The sequence below is a fragment of the Pantherophis guttatus genome, chromosome 1 (genome assembly GCF_059756535.1).
Source record: "Pantherophis guttatus breed Tessera chromosome 1, ASM5975653v1, whole genome shotgun sequence".
NCBI classification, from domain to species: domain Eukaryota; kingdom Metazoa; phylum Chordata; class Lepidosauria; order Squamata; family Colubridae; genus Pantherophis; species Pantherophis guttatus.
Genome location: NC_142063.1, coordinates 325,763,632 through 325,781,509, shown reverse-complemented (window position 1 = coordinate 325,781,509; position 17,878 = coordinate 325,763,632). Strand labels below are relative to the sequence as shown.

Genomic DNA, 17,878 nt, shown 5'->3' with positions numbered 1-17,878 from the left:
CAGCATCTCCAACCCTGTGCCACTTATCTGCTTTACCTAAGCTATTATTTTTTTCCATGGAATGCCATAATTCTACACTCTACAAATTTCCCACTATTGTAGTAAGTACTTTGGCTCTAAAATAATCTGAAGTTATTTCTGGCCCAAAGAAATGCAGGTCCTGATAGCCCCATAATTATGTAAAGAATATTATCCAATTTTAAAATGACTGGGTGTTTCAGCAATAGGGGCAGATTCTTTTTTAATACCACAAAGAAGCAAACTGGCCTCTTTAAAGCTCTTATTTGGGTAACACAGAGAAGTCTGCGAGGTGGAATCAAAAACACTCAAGAGGATGATCGTGACAATGCTATCGAAGCCCTACTTGTCATATACATCACATACAGCATGTAAAAAAAAGCAGAGGGCTTTACAGACGGCTATATCATGGGATCCTATCAGTTTAGTCTCCATACTTTTTCCCCCAAGACAAAATGCCTGAAGCACATGTGGACAAAAGAACAGCAATGGTATCTCAGCTTGATCAGTTCTTGCTGAAATTTTCCATGCACACTGTTGAGAAATCTGTTCCTTTCACCTTGTTTGTACTATTCACGAGTCATGATACTATGCCTATGTTCCTTTTGTGAAATCTGCTCGGAAACATAGAATAACAGAGTTGGAAGGGATCTCGGAGGTCTTCTAGTCCAACCCCCTGCTCAAGCAGGAAACTCTATACCATTTCAGATAAATGGTTGTCCAATCTCTTCTTAAAAACCTCCGATGACTCTTGCACTGCACTAAAGTTGGAGTTAATTCCCACAAATGATTCTTACAAAGACTCTGACTATCACCCGGAACATATTTATGAGAGAAGAGGTATTGTAGTGCACTGAAACTCGCCTGTAGTTTCTTCCCCTCTATTTCCATAAGACTTGGTTTGTTGCAACCTTTGCTGCTCAACCAGTTTGGTGCTCTCAGGGGTGTAGCCCAGCTGCCTGTGGTCATCACATCCTCTGAGGGTGAGGTGATCATCTGTGATGCCCTCACAGCAATTGGACTAGAAGCAGGGCCTGGAGCGGGACAGTCCTATCTGAATTGCAAAGGAGGGTGTGGGAAGGGAAGACTGCTTCCATGCAGAACAGCATTATACTGGGTGGAGACTAGAGAGTAATTCTTCACTTTGAGACTTCTAAACACAAACACCAGGGTAACAGATGCTAGGCAGATGAATTAAGGAGAACCAAGGAACCTCTGGACCATAAAGATCACGAAATGTCACTGAGTCAGTTCCACCCATTCCAATTTACCTCAAAAAGTTATTGTGGGAAAATTTATTTGTGAATAGCCTTGTGCTCCTAGAGAAAGGTAAGCAAATCCTCCTCCTTGCTGCAGTTTGTGATCTGTAGCAGAAGCACGATTTGCAAAGAGAACTGATATTGATGACTAGTAGGTTAGGACAATTGACTGGAGTCTCTTTAGGCAGAAACAGTGGACCCTTCAATGTCATCAGTGCAAGACTTCCTTCTGTACCTCCTGAAGCACCTGAACGATCACTGATGGAAGTAGGACATTGAGCTAGAAGGAACGTTGGGTCAGACTTGCTGAGCAATTTCTATGCTCTTAATAAGAATGAAACATTTACGTCAGACTACAAAGATTTCAGCAAAGAACGAGGTGGGGAAACCTTCTGTTCTGACTCTTTGCTTCTTATCTCACGCTGTATCTTCCTTTCTGGGCTGGGATTTATTGGTGAGTCAGGATTGGAGAAACCCGCTTCTGCCAGGAGAATAACAACCCCTCTTTGAAGAAGAGGAGAGGAGGAGGAGAAGGAATCCTGGGGAACAGGTTTGAGCTTCCCTGTCTCTTCAGAGTGGATGGCTCCTGTCAAACTCCACCCATCACCGCAGCCTATAACTTCCCCAAATTTGCCACCCGCATCTCAGTATTGTTGCACCGTCTCTTGTTGCCGTTTTCCAGTTTGGGGGTCTTTTAAATAATTTTTTGCCTCCTTGGCTGTAGCTGCTCCAAGAAGCAAGAGGAGAACGCCATGGCTTCCATGGGGATGCAAGTCTTGGGAATTGCCTTGTCGGTGATCGGATGGCTAGGTAGCATCCTCTGCTGTGGGTTGCCAATGTGGAGGGTGACAGCCTTTATAGGCAACAACATTGTGGTGGCCCAAATTATTTGGGAGGGCCTATGGATGAACTGTGTGGTCCAGAGCACAGGACAGATGCAATGCAAGGTCTATGACTCTATGTTGGCACTGCCGCAGGACATGCAAGCTGCTCGGGCTCTGATAATCATTGCCATCGTGCTGGCCGTCATTGGCATCTTCTTCTCCATCATTGGAGGAAAGTGCACTAACTGCGTGGAAGACGAAGCTACCAAAGCCAAGGTGATGATCGTCGCTGGAGTTATTTTCATTATCTCCAGCATCATGCTTTTGATTCCACTTTGCTGGACGGCAAACAACATCATACGAGACTTCTACAACCCCATGGTCACAGACAGCCAAAAGCGGGACTTGGGAACTTCTCTCTATATTGGCTGGGCCTCCTGTGGCCTGCTGCTCTTCGGAGGAGCACTACTGTGTTGCAACTGCCCCCCCAAACATGAGAAACCCTATTCAACAAAGTACACAGCAGCTCAATCGGTGCCTACCAGCAACTATGTCTAAGCCATTTTTCCTCCCTCATCTGTCTTGGGGACTTTGCACCATGGAGGAGGCAGTTAGGGACTAAGTGGACTTCAGTGTGAGGAGGAACCGTCCTTTTCCATCCTTTGGACTCGGTGTAGCAGCAGGAAGCCTGGCATATTTCATCCAGATTCGGAAAGCAGGGATTCATTTCTTGCATTCACCTGTTTGAACAAATATCTCTCAAGGACCGGAGACTGACAGATGCTCCTATCCAAACTGTACTGAAAACTGGCTTCTGTGAGAGTAATGGAAGAGTCGTCACCTTCAAACTTACCAGGATCTTAGCTAGCTCAGCTCAACTGAAAAGTTGGAGAAAAATTGCTGCATGAAAATTGCTGCATGAAATGCAGCAGCAACAGGGAAGCTTGAAGTAGGGTGGGTACTTGCTGGACTTCCAGACACCTTTGACATTTGGCTAGAAGAATTTGATGGTGGATATAGACCTGGTATGGAATACTGGTAACAACACTCATTGGTGGAGGTGGAGAGCATGGGTATAAGCCCCCTCTAATTGCTGGCTGTCTCTTTGTATTTGGAAATCTGGGTAGCAAAGAGTCTTAGTGTTCATCAAGTTTGGTTTCTGGCTCTCTTTCCATAACTGTGTGTTCCATTCTTTGCAATCACTCTTGTGGGTAGTTTTGATACCTGCTGAAAACGGGAAGTTCTCTGGGAAGGCCCCCATTCACTTACCTTCGTCAAATTGCTGCAAACTCTTTAAAAAGGATGCAATGATTAAGCAGAACTATATCTAGGTTTGCAGGCTGTGGAGGTTTAGGAGGAGGAAGCTCAAACTGTGGGATAATTAGTTTCTGGGCTGTCAGACAATGAGTTGAGAAAGGAGAAGTAGACCCGGTTTATTTGAGATCTTCAGAGATATGAATTTGAATTCTGCAACATAGAGAAGAGATTGAATAACAACAATGTACCTTTTTAATGTCTCGCGTGGATTAATTTAAACCCAGAGTTAAACCAGTTTTGAATGCTTGAATACAGGTGTAAATCTAATCTGAGGGAGAGATAATCTTAAAAAATACACTTTGAGACTGGCTACCAAGATGGTATTTCTGTTCTTTATAAAAGTATTGTCTAAATTCTGTTGACACTATACCGAGTGTCTCCAATTCCAATTGGCAATTTGGGAATGATGGACTGGTATTAAACAGGACCAAGTCTATTTAAAAAGATCTATTTCCACCTTTCTTCTATTCAGGGCTGGATTTGAAGTAGACTCTTTGGAAGCTTATCCTCAGCTAATTTTGAATACCAGGGTTCTATCCAGGCGCTTATGAAATGAAGAAAAATGTCTCTGGGCATAGACAGAAGTCAGGTTTTATTATCGTTCTTATTATTTAATGGAGTGTCAGACCATCATTTAGAATGAATTACTCTCCAAAATAAGATTTTGATAAGTTTTCCAGATGGGTGTGTAGCTCTCCTTTGACAAATGTACTATTTGCAGAGCCCAGAGGTGTTACAAACTTGTTCCTCTCTTGCAGAGATGCTGAAGAAAGAAAGGAAAGTCAATTCTTACATTATTAGAACTGGTTTTTCATATTTTATTTGTGAGACGTTATTGTTTATCAATTGCTTTGAGCTTGTGTAAAAGCAGTCTATAAATATTTTAATTATAAGCACAAAAATAAAATCCCTTGGAGTTTTTTCATGTGTGCCTCTCTTGTCTTTCCTTGAATTCAATGTATCTATACAGTGCACTTTTATTTTACACCTGTTCTTTGTTATCATTTAGGGACATTTTCCTATGCATTTGGTTAGTGAAATTATCAGATGCTTGGTTCATGTGGCTGAAACATTGGGTTGTTAATTATGCATTGGAGAAAGAGGGAAATCATCTGTTCTGTCAGCTGATTTTTTTTTTTTTTACTACTGCCCATGACTGATTCCTTTGAAATGGATTTCTGCTGGGTGGTAAGTTGCCTGATTGCTATGTAAAGAAAAACTGGTCATGCTGCTTAAAGCCGTTTGCTGGATCAGAGAAAAGGACTATTGATTCCACCACACTGGTATCTATTGGGCCAGTCAGAATCTTGCACAGAAACTCCAAAGCAGATTAGCACTTTCAAACAAGAATTTACCACCATCCATAATTTAGAACTGACTTCCTTAACAGCCAGATGTTCTTTTTTGATATCTTGGTTAATTGCCACTGATAACCTCATCCTCCCATTGGTCTTTTGATAATTTGTCTTCATAAAACTAGAAAACCAGATTAATCAAGATTCAGTCTCCAAACTTCCAGATTCCATGATTTGGAGCACCAAGCTATCATCTAGTGGTCTGTCCAGATTTTTGTAAATCAGATCTAATGGCCACTATTTCTAGTAGAAATGAGATCTACATACAGTTTATGTATAATGTAGAATAAATATCTGTCCAGCTGGAAATTGTCAGTCACTTTTTATAGTTTATAGGTTTCTAACATGCTATCTGTCCATCTACAATTAAGAGAAGAATTGTACACATTAGATCAGTTTGCACAACATTCTAGATGATCAAAAATAGGAAAGATAATTTGTTATTAAATATGGTATGGGGCAACTCTTCATTACTTTAGTGTGTTATATAAACCAATCCACCAAATTAAAACATAAAATGACTCATGGGTTGAAATGTATCATGCTATATTGTCAATAGTAATTGTGTTTTATTAACTTGGGTTAGGTATATTATCTGGCTAATTAACTCAAAGGGTCTTAGTTCCATATAAATATGTCTAGACACTAGACTGTCAGTTTTGGGGTGATTCACATTACATGCTTAACCCAACCAGTCAAAACTAGAAACCGTGGGTGTCCAACATTTTGGCTTGCATGGGCCATATTGAATGAAGAGAAATTGTCTTGGGTTGCATATAAATATATATAATATAATATAAGTTCAGCGCCCTGAGTCCTTCGGAAGTAGGGCGGTATAGAAATATAAATAAATAAATAAATAAATAAATAAATAAATAAATAAATAAATAAATAAATAAATAAATTGTACAAACCCAGCCTCCTTGGCTAGTTTATAGCCAGAATTAATTAAGTTAAGCATATTGTGAAAACACAGTCATTGTTTTATACAAAACTCCAAATGCTAATCGGTATACTGCACCTTAGGAAGTGGTGAGTCATTTTATTTTGAAGTTATGGCTACAGCAGAGGGAGCAGCTGTTTGGACTTTGCAAACTGAGGAGAATAATTAATTGATTTGTTTAAAATACTTATGCATGTCATGGCACGTACCTCAAGGCAGCATACTATTTTTAAAATATATTTATATACCAAAACAAAATAGTAAAAAGTAGTGAAAAAGAATAGCAAAGCATATAAGATGATACAACAATTCTGTATATTTTGGGACAGTTCTCAGCATTCTGAGGGAAACGCTGGTTGGGAGTTCTAAAAATCTTATAGTCTTAGCACATCTGGGTGGTTCTAGTCCAGGGACATTGGTATATACAACACAGGTCCGTACTCCAAAGTGTGCTTGAACACAGAGAGAAAAACCAGTGGTGAAATCCAAATTTTTTTACCACCGGTTCTGTGGGCATGGCTTGGTGGGTGTGGTGTGGCTTGGTGGGCGTGGCAGGGGAAGGATACTGCAAAATCTCCATTCCCTCCCCACTCCTGGGGGAAGGATATTGCAAAATCCCCATTCCCACCCCACTCTGGGGCCAGCCAGAGATGGCATTTGCCGGTTCTCCAAACTACTCAAAATTTCCGTTACCGGTTCTTCAGAACCTGTCAGAACCTGCTGGACTTCACCCCTGAGAAAAACCACAAAATTGAGTGCCAAAATGAAGTGGGAGGCCAGCCTTTTCACCCCAGTAATGGAGGTGGAGGGCTGGGATGAATATACCTGCCCCGGGATTGTCTTCAAAATGCACAGCAGAGAAATCTGCAGTTCAGATTCTGAATGGGGAACAAACAAGGCAGGGTGGGTGATTATTATTATTTCCTTCTGGCTGCAGGAGTATCACAACATTGAAGGTGTTGGGTAAGAAAGCATCTCCATCATAGTATGGAGGCGCTGAAAAGGGAGACATAGCAGCTGGGCAGGTGGGGCCACTGGAAAAACAGGCTTCTGATTCCTTGGTCAGTGTTGAGACAGCATCCCAGAGCAAACCACTAAACAGGAAGCAAATTAACTGGCTTTGTTGCCTCATTCCGCCGCTCCCTCAGTATCCCGAAATGTTGCATTGAATTAAATTTAATGGAAGATCATCTAGAGGTAGTTAAGTTCTACCCCGTTCTGCCTTTTCTGCACTGAGTCTTGTTTTGGGGTAAAAGACAGAGGCTGTCCAAGGTGTTAGCTAACTATTGAATGGGGGTTATGAAAATTGCCTACTTGGCCTGGGGAGATTTCTCAATGAGCAAGAAAAGCCTGTGTGCTGGGCTGGGTGGGGGGTTGGGGGTTGGTTCCCTGGGCGTGGGTTTGCTTTGAGGCTTTGCTACCCCTCTGCACCATAACCGACTGTAGGAACAAGTTCTTTGTATTTTGTTTTTCCAGGTTTTTTTTTTTGCAAAACGATGCAGCTATTTTGTCCTAAAGTTTATAATCCCATTCCTAGCGGCTCAGCAGTTCCAAAAGATAGGAAAAAATCCCAAATTCCGATATCCCCTAACAATTACGTTGTAGAGCTGACTTAGCATCAATCAACAGGGACACTCTTAATTAAGCCTGGACCAATAAGTGTTCTACATGAATTACAAAAAAAGAAAAAAGAAAAAAAAGAAAGGTTTTAGGATCCGGTCCTTCGTTCAGATCAATTTCACTTTCTCAGAAACTTCAAAACTGTTGAATGTATAGTTTTAATTTACACAAAAGGAATTCTCTGAAAATGTATCTTGAGTCATTTTATTTATTTTATTTATTTAGTTTGTCAAACATGTATGAGATAACAGATAAACATGGAGATGAACACAGGAAATGGGTACAAATAAAAGGGGACAGTAGGACAGGGACGGTAGGCACACTGGTGCGCTTATGCATGCCCCTTACAGACCTCTTAGGAATAGGTTGAGGTCCACGGTAGACAGTTTAAGGTTAAAGTTATGGGGGTTTGAGGATGTATCTGTAAATATTAGCTCTTTGTGCCGAGGAATGCAACATACCAGTACTTTCCCTTCCTGTCCTTATATAAGACTAAGATCCTTTTTGTGGGTTACCTGCATATGTCCTAGCTAATGGGTGCTGCTTTCATCCTAATCAATCAGGATTCTGTTTCCAGCAGGTGGGAGCATGATGGCAACCTTGGCCCTGCAGCTAGTTGGGCTGGCACTGTCTATCCTGGGCTGGCTGGGCTCTATTTTGGCTTGTGCCCTGCCCATGTGGAAGGTGACGGCTTTCATCGGATCCAACATCATTGTGGCACAGGTCTTCTGGGAGGGACTGTGGATGAACTGTGTTTATGAAAGCACTGGTCAGATGCAATGCAAGGTCTACGACTCCCTACTTGATCTACCAGCAGACCTACAAACCACCCGCGCCTTGGTGGTGGTCTCCATCGCCATGTCTTTCCTGGCTCTCCTGATTGCCATCTCTGGAGCAAGGTGCACCCGCTTCGTAGAAGACCCAAATACCAAAGCCAAAGTTTTGAGGATAGCTGGTGTGGTGTTCATCCTAGCTGGAATGGCGCTCCTCTTTCCTGTCTCTTGGTCAGCAAGGAACATTGTCAGCAACTTCTATAACCCACTCATTCCTGAGGCCCTGAAGAGAGAGCTGGGTATTTCACTTTACATAGGTTGGGCAGCTAGTGCTTTCCTGATCCTTGGTGGAGGCACGTTCTGTTGCTTCGTTCCTCCAAAGGAGGACAATAAATCCTATCCAATGAGATATTGGACAGGAAGACACCCTTCTGCCAGTAGCTATGCCCGCAAAGACTATGTATGACCCTTCTTTTATTTTATTTTATTTTATTTTATTTATTTAGTTTGTCAAGCCTGTGTGAGAAAACAAGTATAAGTATGAACATAACATATAAACATATAAGTATAAACAGGTATAAGTATATACATAAGAAATGAGTATGAATAAATGGGAGCAGCAGGACAGGGACGGTAGGCACGTTGGTGCGCTTATGCATGCTCCAGTGGTGGGTTTCAATTTTTTTTACTACCAGTTCTGTGGGTGTGGCTTGGTGGGCATGGCTTGGTGGGCATGGCAGGGGAAGGATACTGTAAAATCTCCATTTCCTCCTGATCAGCTAGGACTTGGGAGGCAGAGAATAGATGGGGGCGGGGCCAGTCAGAATTTCAGTTCTCTGAACTACTCAAAATTTCCGCTACTGGTTCTCCAGAACCAGTCAGAACCTGCTGAAACCCACCTCTGGCACGCCTCCTTACAGACCTCTTAGGAATGGGGTGAGGTCAACAGTAGACAGTCTAAGGTTAAAGTTTTGGGGGTTTGGGGATGAAACCACAGAGTCAGGTAGTGCATTCCAGGCATTGACCACTCTGTTGCTGAAGTCGAATTTTCTGCAACTGAGTTTGGAGCGGCTTACTTTGAGTTTGTATCTATTGTTTGCCCGTGTATTAATTGTTTGCCCGTGTATTTCTTGGAAAAGCTACCCCTCCCCCGCCTTACTCCAAGCCTTGAGAAAGAAGGCTTGGCTGGCAAAAAGGACTCCTCAGATGCAATGATGTCACAGAACATAAATCTTGCCTTGCCAATTGGCTGTCAGGCCTGTCGACGCGAAGCACACATTGACATGACATGTGACACCAAGAGAAAGTTCACTCCAGCCGTTTGTAACATTTTGATTTGACAAAGAAGTATTATTTCGTGATACGTGAGAGTTTCCTCAATTGAGTGCTGTGGTTTGATGATATGCCAAGAATTGTATCAGAAAGATGAGTGAACTCAGGCTTTGGCAACGTTTTTTTTTTGGGTCCAGGAGACATAAATTTAAGAGCATGATGTAAGGCTTGGCTAGTTCCAAAATTGTTTGGGGCTGAGTGGCATACAAATTGGATAGATATAGATAGATGATGAGAGAGATACTGTGTAGATCAAGGCTGCCACGGTGGATAGGTGAGTATTCATCAGGTGCCTTTTTCTTAACACCTCAACATTTCTTCTTGCATTCTTGTCTGTGTATGTGGACTCATTTCCACAGAAAACACTGGGGAACAGACATCCACTCTTTTTGTTTTCCAAGAATATTATAGCATCTTCCTAAGACTGAGAAATATTCTGGAGAAGGGGAGAGAAAGAGCCAGAAGTTAGTGTCTGATTTTGCAGCTCCCAGTGTAGGATGTATTGGGTGGGATGAGGACTCTGCTTGATACCAAGCAATTCCTTGGCATCAGGTTGCCTAACTCTGGCCTGGACATTTTTTAAGTAAGAGTTGCCTTGAGCCCTTCAGGCTCTACATACAAATTAGGACCTTTCCCCACTGCTGAAGCTACCAATCTTTGAGTCAGCAGAAACCTACACCAGATAACATTTGCTGGACTAATGTGGATCCACCTCCTGCATCCAAAGCCAATTGGTGCCGTGTAGAGGTAGCCCTTGACTTACGACCACAATTGAGCCCAAAATTTCAATTGCTAAATGAGATGTTTGTTAAGTGAGTTTGGCCCCGTTTTACGACCTTTCTTGCCACATTCACTTGTAGAGTGAATAACTGCAGTTGATAAGTTAGTATTTATTTATTTATTTGTTTGTTTAAATTTCTATACCGCCCTTCTCCAAATAGGACTCAGGGCGGTGCACAGCCTAAGTAAAAACAAAGCATACAAAATTAAAAAACAGTATTAAAATAATTAAATATTCTGGCCGTAAATTAAAACAACCCAATTTAAAATCAATTTAAAATTTAGCTCAAGCCAGCCCAGCTAGTTGAAATAAATAAGTTTTCAGGGCCCGACGAAAAATCCGGAGGTCTGTTATTATACAGTATATCGGTTGTTAAGCGAATCTGGCCTCCCCATTGATTTTGCTTGTCAGAATGTCGCAAAAGGTGATCACATGATCTTGGGACACAGCGACGGTCATAAGTATGAACCAGTTGCCAAGCATCTGAATTTTGATCATATGATCATGGGGATGTTGGAAAGGGTGTAACTGTGAAAAATAATCATAAGTCATTTTTTTCCCAGTGCTGTTGTAACTTGGAATACTCACTAAATGAACTGTTGTACCTGTAGTAGGGTCCTGATTGATCATGAGCACAGAACATTAAGGAATGGGATTGGTTCTTTCCTTTGACTTTCCTCCCTTCTCCTCCCACTAAACATCTCCAACCCATGGAATAAAATCCACCAGCCATTCTCCTTAATGTAAGATGGGGAAAAGATGTGAGGAGGGAGGGAGTTTTGATGGATGACAAAATTGGGGGATTTAGTTCTCAGTCAAAACATGTTTCTAGTTTTGCACGAATGTTTTGAATGATTGAGGCAGAGGTGCGTTTCAGCAGGTTCTGACCAGTTCTGGAGAACCGGTAGCAGAAATTTTGAGTAGTTTGGAGAACCGGTAGTAACAATTCTGACTGGCCCTGCCCCCATCTATTCTCTACCTCCCAAGTCCCAGCTGATCGGGAGGAAATGGGGATTTTGCAGTAACCTTCCCCTGGAGTGGGGTGGGAATGGAGATTTTAGAGTATCCTTCCCCTGCCACGTCCACCAAGCCACACCCACAGAACCGGTAGTAAAAAATTTTGAAACCCACCACTGGAATGAGGTCAAAATAAACCTAATAGCTGAAAGGAGGCCGTGTGCATTTTGAAGTTGACAGGGGCAGACAGACAGCTATTCTGCTTGGTCACACAGTTCCCCCTCATCTCTTTGTTCAGTTGTTAGTTGTTAGTTCAGTTGTTAGTTGGGCTTTCTTTGAAGAAGCACTCAGCCAGCTCCTAACCCCATTTAACAGATGTGATGTCAGAGAGACGATGGAAATAGAGCTAGCCAATTTTTAGAACTGCCAACCATCTCCCAATAGCTTTCTGACCCAGTTAATTCATGGCCCTACTCACATAGGAGGACACACTCTGGACTTGGTTTTTGTCTCTGGTCAGTGGTTGAATGGCCTAGATACCATAGAACCCTTGTCATGGTCAGACCATTCTCTCCTTAGGCTTGACTTTCTGACCGTTACACCCCATCGCAGGGAGGCGGACCTGACTAGGTGGTTCCGCCCCAGGCGCCTGATGGATCCTGATAGGTTCCAAATGGAACTTGGGCCATTTCCTGAGAGTCTGGGTCACGACTCGACAGAAGACCTGGTGGCCGCCTGGGATAGGGCGGCCGCTGGTACTTTAGATCGGGTTGTGCCTTTGCGGCCTCTGACCCGGCGCCGAACCTGCCCAGCTCCTTGGTTCTCCAAGGAGCTGAGGGAGATGAAGCGCCAGAAAAGACACCTAGAGAGTAGTTGGAGGGCTAGTCGTTCCGAATCCGACCAAATACTAGTGAGGTCTTATATCAAGACCTATTTAGTGGCGATAAAAGCGGCAAAGTGTAACTACTTTTCTGCTCTTATCGCGTTGGCAGATAACCGCCCAGCTGCCCTGTTTAGGGTGACCCGCTCCCTTCTCCACCTGGGAGCATGGAAAGACCCCTTGCAAGGGCGAGCTGAGGATTTTGCGTGTTATCTGCACGATAAAATCGCTCAAATTCGGGAAGGCTTGGACTCTGACTGGGTGGGTTCAGGTGAGATGTCCGATGTGGGTCTTGAGAATGTTATCTGGGATGTTTGACCCTGTGACTCCCGAGGACATGGACAGGATGCTGGAGAGGTTGAACGCAACCACATGTTTATTGGACCCGTGTCCCTCCTGGCTGGTGCTGGCTACCCGGGAGGTTACACGAGGCTGGCTCCAGAGGATTATAAATGCTTCTTTGAATGAGGGTTTCCTGCCTCCCGCCTTGAAAGGGGCGGTGGTGAGGCCCCTCCTCAAGAAGCCCTCTCTGACCCGGCTGTTTTGGCAAACTACTGTCCAGTCTCCAACCTTCGCTTTGTGGCGAAGATTGTTGAGAGTGTGGTTGTGTGACAGCTCCCGCAGTACCTGGATGAAACTGTTTATCTAGATCCATTCCAGTCCGGCTTCAGGCCTGGGTACAGCATGGAAACGGCATTGGTCGCATTGGTTGATGATCTCTGGAGGGCTCGGGACAGGGGTTGCTCCTCTGTTCTGGTCCTATTAGACCTTTCAGCGGCTTTTGATACCATCGACCATGGTATCATGCTGCGCCGGCTGGGGGGGTTGGAAGTGGGAGGCACCATGTTACGGTGGTTCTCCTCCTATCGCTCCGACCAGTCGCAGTCCGTGTTGGCAGGGGGGCAGAGGTCGACCTCAAGGCACCTTGTTTGTGGGGTGCCGCAAGGGTCAGTCCTCTCGCCTCTCCTGTTCAACATTTATGTGAAGCTGCTGGGTGAGATCATCCGTGGTTTTGGGGTGCAGTGCCATCTGTACGCTGATGACACTCAGCTGTACATCTCCACCCCAGACCACCCCAATGATGCCCTTGAAGTGATGTCCCAGTGCCAGGAGGCCGTGCGGGTCTGGATGGGGAGGAACAGGCTCCGACTCAACCCCTCCAAGACCGAGTGGTGTGGTTGCTGGCGTCCCGATATAGCCAGCTGGTGCCATTGCTGGCTATTGGGGGCAAGTCATTGGCCCCCACGGAGAGGGCTCGTAACTTGGGCATCCTCCTGGATGCACAGCTATCTTTAGAAGAGCATATGACGGCCATGGCCTGGGGGGCTTTTTATCAGGTTTGCCTGATACGCCAGTTGCGCCCCTTTCTGGATCGGGACTCCTTATGCACGGTCACTCATTCCCTCGTTACTTCCCGCCTGGACTACTGTAATGCTCTCTACATGGGGCTCCCCTTGAGGAGCACCCGGAGGCTCCAACTGGTCCAGAATGCAGCCGCGCGGGTGATTATGGGGGCGACATGGCGCTCCCATGTAACACCTCTCCAGCGCGAGCTGCACTAGCTTCCGGTGGTCTTCAGGGTGCGCTTCAAGGTGTTGGTTCTCATCTTTAAAGCGCTCCATGGTTTAGGGCCTGGGTATCTACGAGACCACCTTCTGTCACCGATAACCTCCCACCGGCCAATATGCTCCCACAGCAAGGGTCTCCTCAGGGTGCCATCGGTCAAGCAATGTTGACTGGTGGTCCCCAGGGGGAGAGCCTTCTCTGTGGGTGCACCCGCCCTCTGGAACGAGCTACCCCCAGGGATACGACTGATCCCGGACCTCCATACTTTCCGTCGGGCGCTGAAGACTTTCTTATTTCAGCAAGCCGGGCTGGCTTAAAATTTTTAATTGGTTAATTTTATGGGTAAGGGGTTTTAAATTGGGGAAGCCAAATTGATTTAATTATTTTTAAATTATTTTAATTTTCATATTGTATATATTTTAATTCTGGCTGTTCACCGCCCTGAGTCCTTCGGGAGAAGGGTGGTATAAATGTTTTTTTTTTTTTTTTTAAATAGCTGATATAGGATCCCACATTCAAAATTGGCCCTCCAAAATGTGCAAAATTGAGAACCTCATTTGAAATAACTGGAATTACTCACTGCCCAAAGTGAGTAATGGGAAAAAAAGCACCAAAGACATGAAAGGAAGGGGTGTGCCCACTGCAGTCTAAAGTGGCCAATCCCAGTGGTCACCTGATTGTGCCAATAACAAAATGGTTAGTGAAGCAAAGCAGACTGCACCTACAAGTAGTCCTCAGTTTACAACAATTGGTTTAGCAAAGGTGCTAAAGAAAGAGATTTACAACCAGTTCTCTCAATTATGATTCTTGCAGCATCCCTGAAGTCACATAACCAAAATTCAAGCACTTGTATTTATGCAGTTGCAGCATCCCAGAGTTACGTGATCACCTTTTGCAACCTTTTGCCAGGGAGTTCCTGGCAAGCAAAGTCAACAGGGAAGCCAGATTCACTTAAAGACTGCAGCACATAAAATCATGAAATTATAGCTGCCTCACTCAGCAGTGGAAGTTCCAGTCCCGATTGGGATCATAAACTGAGGATTATCTGTATCAAAACAACCATAGGTTGCTGCCTGATTAAGAGAAAAAACACTACTTAAACATAGAGTCAGCGGTATAGGGTCTCCTGCTTGGGCGGGGGGTTGGACTAGATCAGTGGTTCTCAACCTGTGGGTCGGGACCCCTTTGGGGGTCGAATGACCCTTTCACAGGGGTTGCCTAAGACCATCGGAAAACACATTTTTTCAATGGTTTTAGGAATAATTTTATGGTTGGGGGTCACCACAACATGAGGAACTGTATTAAAGGGTTGCAGCATTAGGAAGGTTGAGAACCACTGGACTAGATGACCTACAAGGTCCCTTCCAACTCTGTTAATCTGTTAAATCTGTTAAAAGCACATTTATAGCTGCCTCAGATATGGTTTGAGGATGAAATAAAGGCAATATTGTGAGATAACATCAGAAAAAGGGGTTGATGGGGAATATTTCCCCCGTGGGTTAGATGCAAGTAGAAAATGATCTCAATGTGGAAAAAGCTGTTCAGGTGTAAAAAAAAAAATCTAGTGGAGAAAGTATGATATTGAAAAGTGTTATTGGATCAGACCAAAGGTCTATTTATTTAGGACAGGTGGGCAACCATGGCCCTTTTACAACCTGTGGACTTCAACTCCCAGAATTCCTGAGACAGCTAAGCAGAATTCTGGGAGTTGAATCCACAGCTTGTAAAAGGGCCACAGTTGCCCACCTCTGATCTAGGATAACCTCTGTTTGCCTTTAAAACAAATATGACTTATCAAATAATTTGTTGTGAGGGCAACCCATCCACCCAGCTCAGAATCTCCCATCCTAGTAATCCTTCTGTTCTCCTTTTCTTGTGTTATTTTGCTTCAAATCTTTCTTCTGATCAGGCGTTGGTGTTTTGCGGACGTCCCCTTAACTGTCGAGTCCAACAAGATTTGCATAACATCCGTTTCTTTGCCTCCTCTCAATTAAGGGTCACCTTGCACCGAAGGGACATGTGATCCACCTTGCGCACTTTGATAGTTTAAAACAAACAGTTACGAATGGAAAAGAACAAGCAGAAATTTAAAAGCCTCATAAACTAGGCGCAAACTGAAGCAAGAATGACGGTTACTTTTTAAATGAAACCGCGTTGAAGTGATATTGTCTCAAGAGGAGGAAGTGGTTTCTAGACAAGGAGTTCAACTGGCTAAGAACTTCCTGAAAGGAATTTTCATTCAGTTGCACAAGCAATTCTAATTGTATGTCTGAGAAAAGCAATATTTATCAAGATCTTTGCCAAAAGGGTCCATCCATTGTTCTGTTGGCAGAAAACAGGACAGCTGTACTGTACATACGGGGTGTGACTGTGCTTTTCTTTATGAGACTAAAATCTAACCCTTGGCCTGTAAGTAGAATGTGCAGGAAGGGAAGCAACACATGACGAAACATGGAGAAGGGCAGGACAAAAATTAAATTATATTGAATGTTAATTAAATAAATTGTACTTTCCTTGTATCAACCCAGTGATGGGTTGCCCCCGGTTCGCACCGGTACTATAGAACCGGTAGTAAAACCAGCGGGAGGCTCCGCCCACTGACCCCGACGTCATCAAAATGCTTCTGCGCTTGCGCAAAAGAGTGTGCGCGCGGCCCCACTGCGAACCAGTAGTAAAAGTAAGTAGAACCCACCCTTGCTGTATTCCGATCATTTTGGGAACAACTTAAGGTTTGCAGTGCCTTAGATTTGTATACTAGGCTCTGTTCGCCAAACATTTTTATCTTGATTACTGAATTAACCCATTTTCTGAAATCCGTACACTACAAAAACTCTCCTAACTTTAACTGGGTGACATGACGCATCATAGGGTAAAACGTTTTGAACCACAGATACTTCACATGGAGTAATTTACAGGGTGCATACAAAATCTGGGATCTATGACTTCCATGGAATTAAAGTTTGGCAAGTTTTATAAAACATTTTATGACATTAAAGCAGGGGTGAAAACCAGCAGGTTCTGACAGGTTCTGGAGAACCGGTAGCAGAAATTTTGAGTAGTTTGGAGAACCAGCAAATGCCACCTCTGGCTGGCCCCAAAGTGGGGTGGGAATGGAGATTTTGCTATATCCTTCCCCCAGGAGTGGGGAGGGAATGGGGATTTTGCAGTATCCTTCCCCTGGAGTGGGGAGGGAATGGGGATTTTGCAGTATCCTTCCCCTGGAGTGGGGTAGGAATGGAAATTTTGCAGTATCCTTCCCCTGCCACACCTACCAAGCCACGCCCACCGGCATGGCTCTACCCACTGGTAGAGAAACATTTTGAATTTCGCCCCTGCTGCAGACCGTTTGAAACCATGAAGCTCCATTTGTGTGAGCAACGGGGCCTCATGCTCACTCGTGAAGCTCCATTTGTGTAAATGGCAGGCACGCGCACCTGCCTCTTGTCAAATGGAGTTGCATGTGCTCGCATACGCGCCTCCCATTCACATAGAACCATTCCCTCTCCCTCCTGCTGGACCACCAAGCCGGAAAGGTTGAGCATCACTGCTCTAAAAAACTCCCAAATCTAAAGTTAACTTGAACCAACTTTGTCCAAGTGTGTGATTGCATGAATGCACCTGGCATTAACTGGGTTGCAACTTCTGCATGAACAAGTCTGTAGGTATATCAGTCTAAGCCTCCATGATTAGTTTGATGGTCCATTGTCCACAAGTCCAAACTTTATTGAAGGCAGCTCAGCGCTTAAGCCATCTTTTCCTTCCTCTCCTATCGGTCTGCCTCCCCATAAATTCTTTTGCTTCCTGGAGGGAGAAACCAGCCTGGCCACTCAGAGCTCTCCAGGTTTCAAAGAAAGCAAAACCATTTTTGACAAGCACTCTCAATTTTCATGGACCTTATTTCAACTTGTTTAGTGGGGAGGGGACATTCCAAATATTCTGCCCTAATCACTTTTACTTTGGGATTCAATGCTGTTCCATTTCATGACGATGATCTCTTGGTTGCAAAAATTATACAGGTAGTCCTCAACTTATGACCGCAATGGAGCCCAAACTTCCTGTTGCTAAGCAAGACAATTACTAAGTGAATTGTGCTCCATTTTATGGCCATTTTGAACAGTTGTTAAGCGAATCACTGCATTAAGTGAATTGTGTAGTCATTAAGCAATTCTGGCTCCCCCCCTCCCCATTAACTTTGCCTGTCAAAAGCCAGCTGGGAAAGTCACAAATCGTGATCACAGGAACCCAGGACAATT

The 17,878-nt window shown here is 44.1% G+C and overlaps 2 protein-coding genes across 2 annotated transcripts; both read left to right on the top strand.

Moving 5' to 3' along the window:
* The first annotated feature begins 1,749 nt into the window (after positions 1-1,749).
* On the top strand, positions 1,750-4,343 carry CLDN4 (claudin 4). The gene has a single exon (XM_034421017.3). It carries the CDS (start codon positions 2,030-2,032, stop codon positions 2,657-2,659), a length of 630 nt encoding a protein of 209 aa, XP_034276908.1. The 5' UTR covers positions 1,750-2,029; the 3' UTR covers positions 2,660-4,343.
* A 3,581-nt stretch (positions 4,344-7,924) lies between these two features.
* Positions 7,925-8,679, top strand: LOC117667566 (claudin-4-like). Its single transcript, XM_034421019.3, has one exon. It carries the CDS (start codon positions 7,925-7,927, stop codon positions 8,573-8,575), a length of 651 nt encoding a protein of 216 aa, XP_034276910.2. The 3' UTR covers positions 8,576-8,679.
* The last annotated feature ends 9,199 nt before the right edge of the window (positions 8,680-17,878 follow it).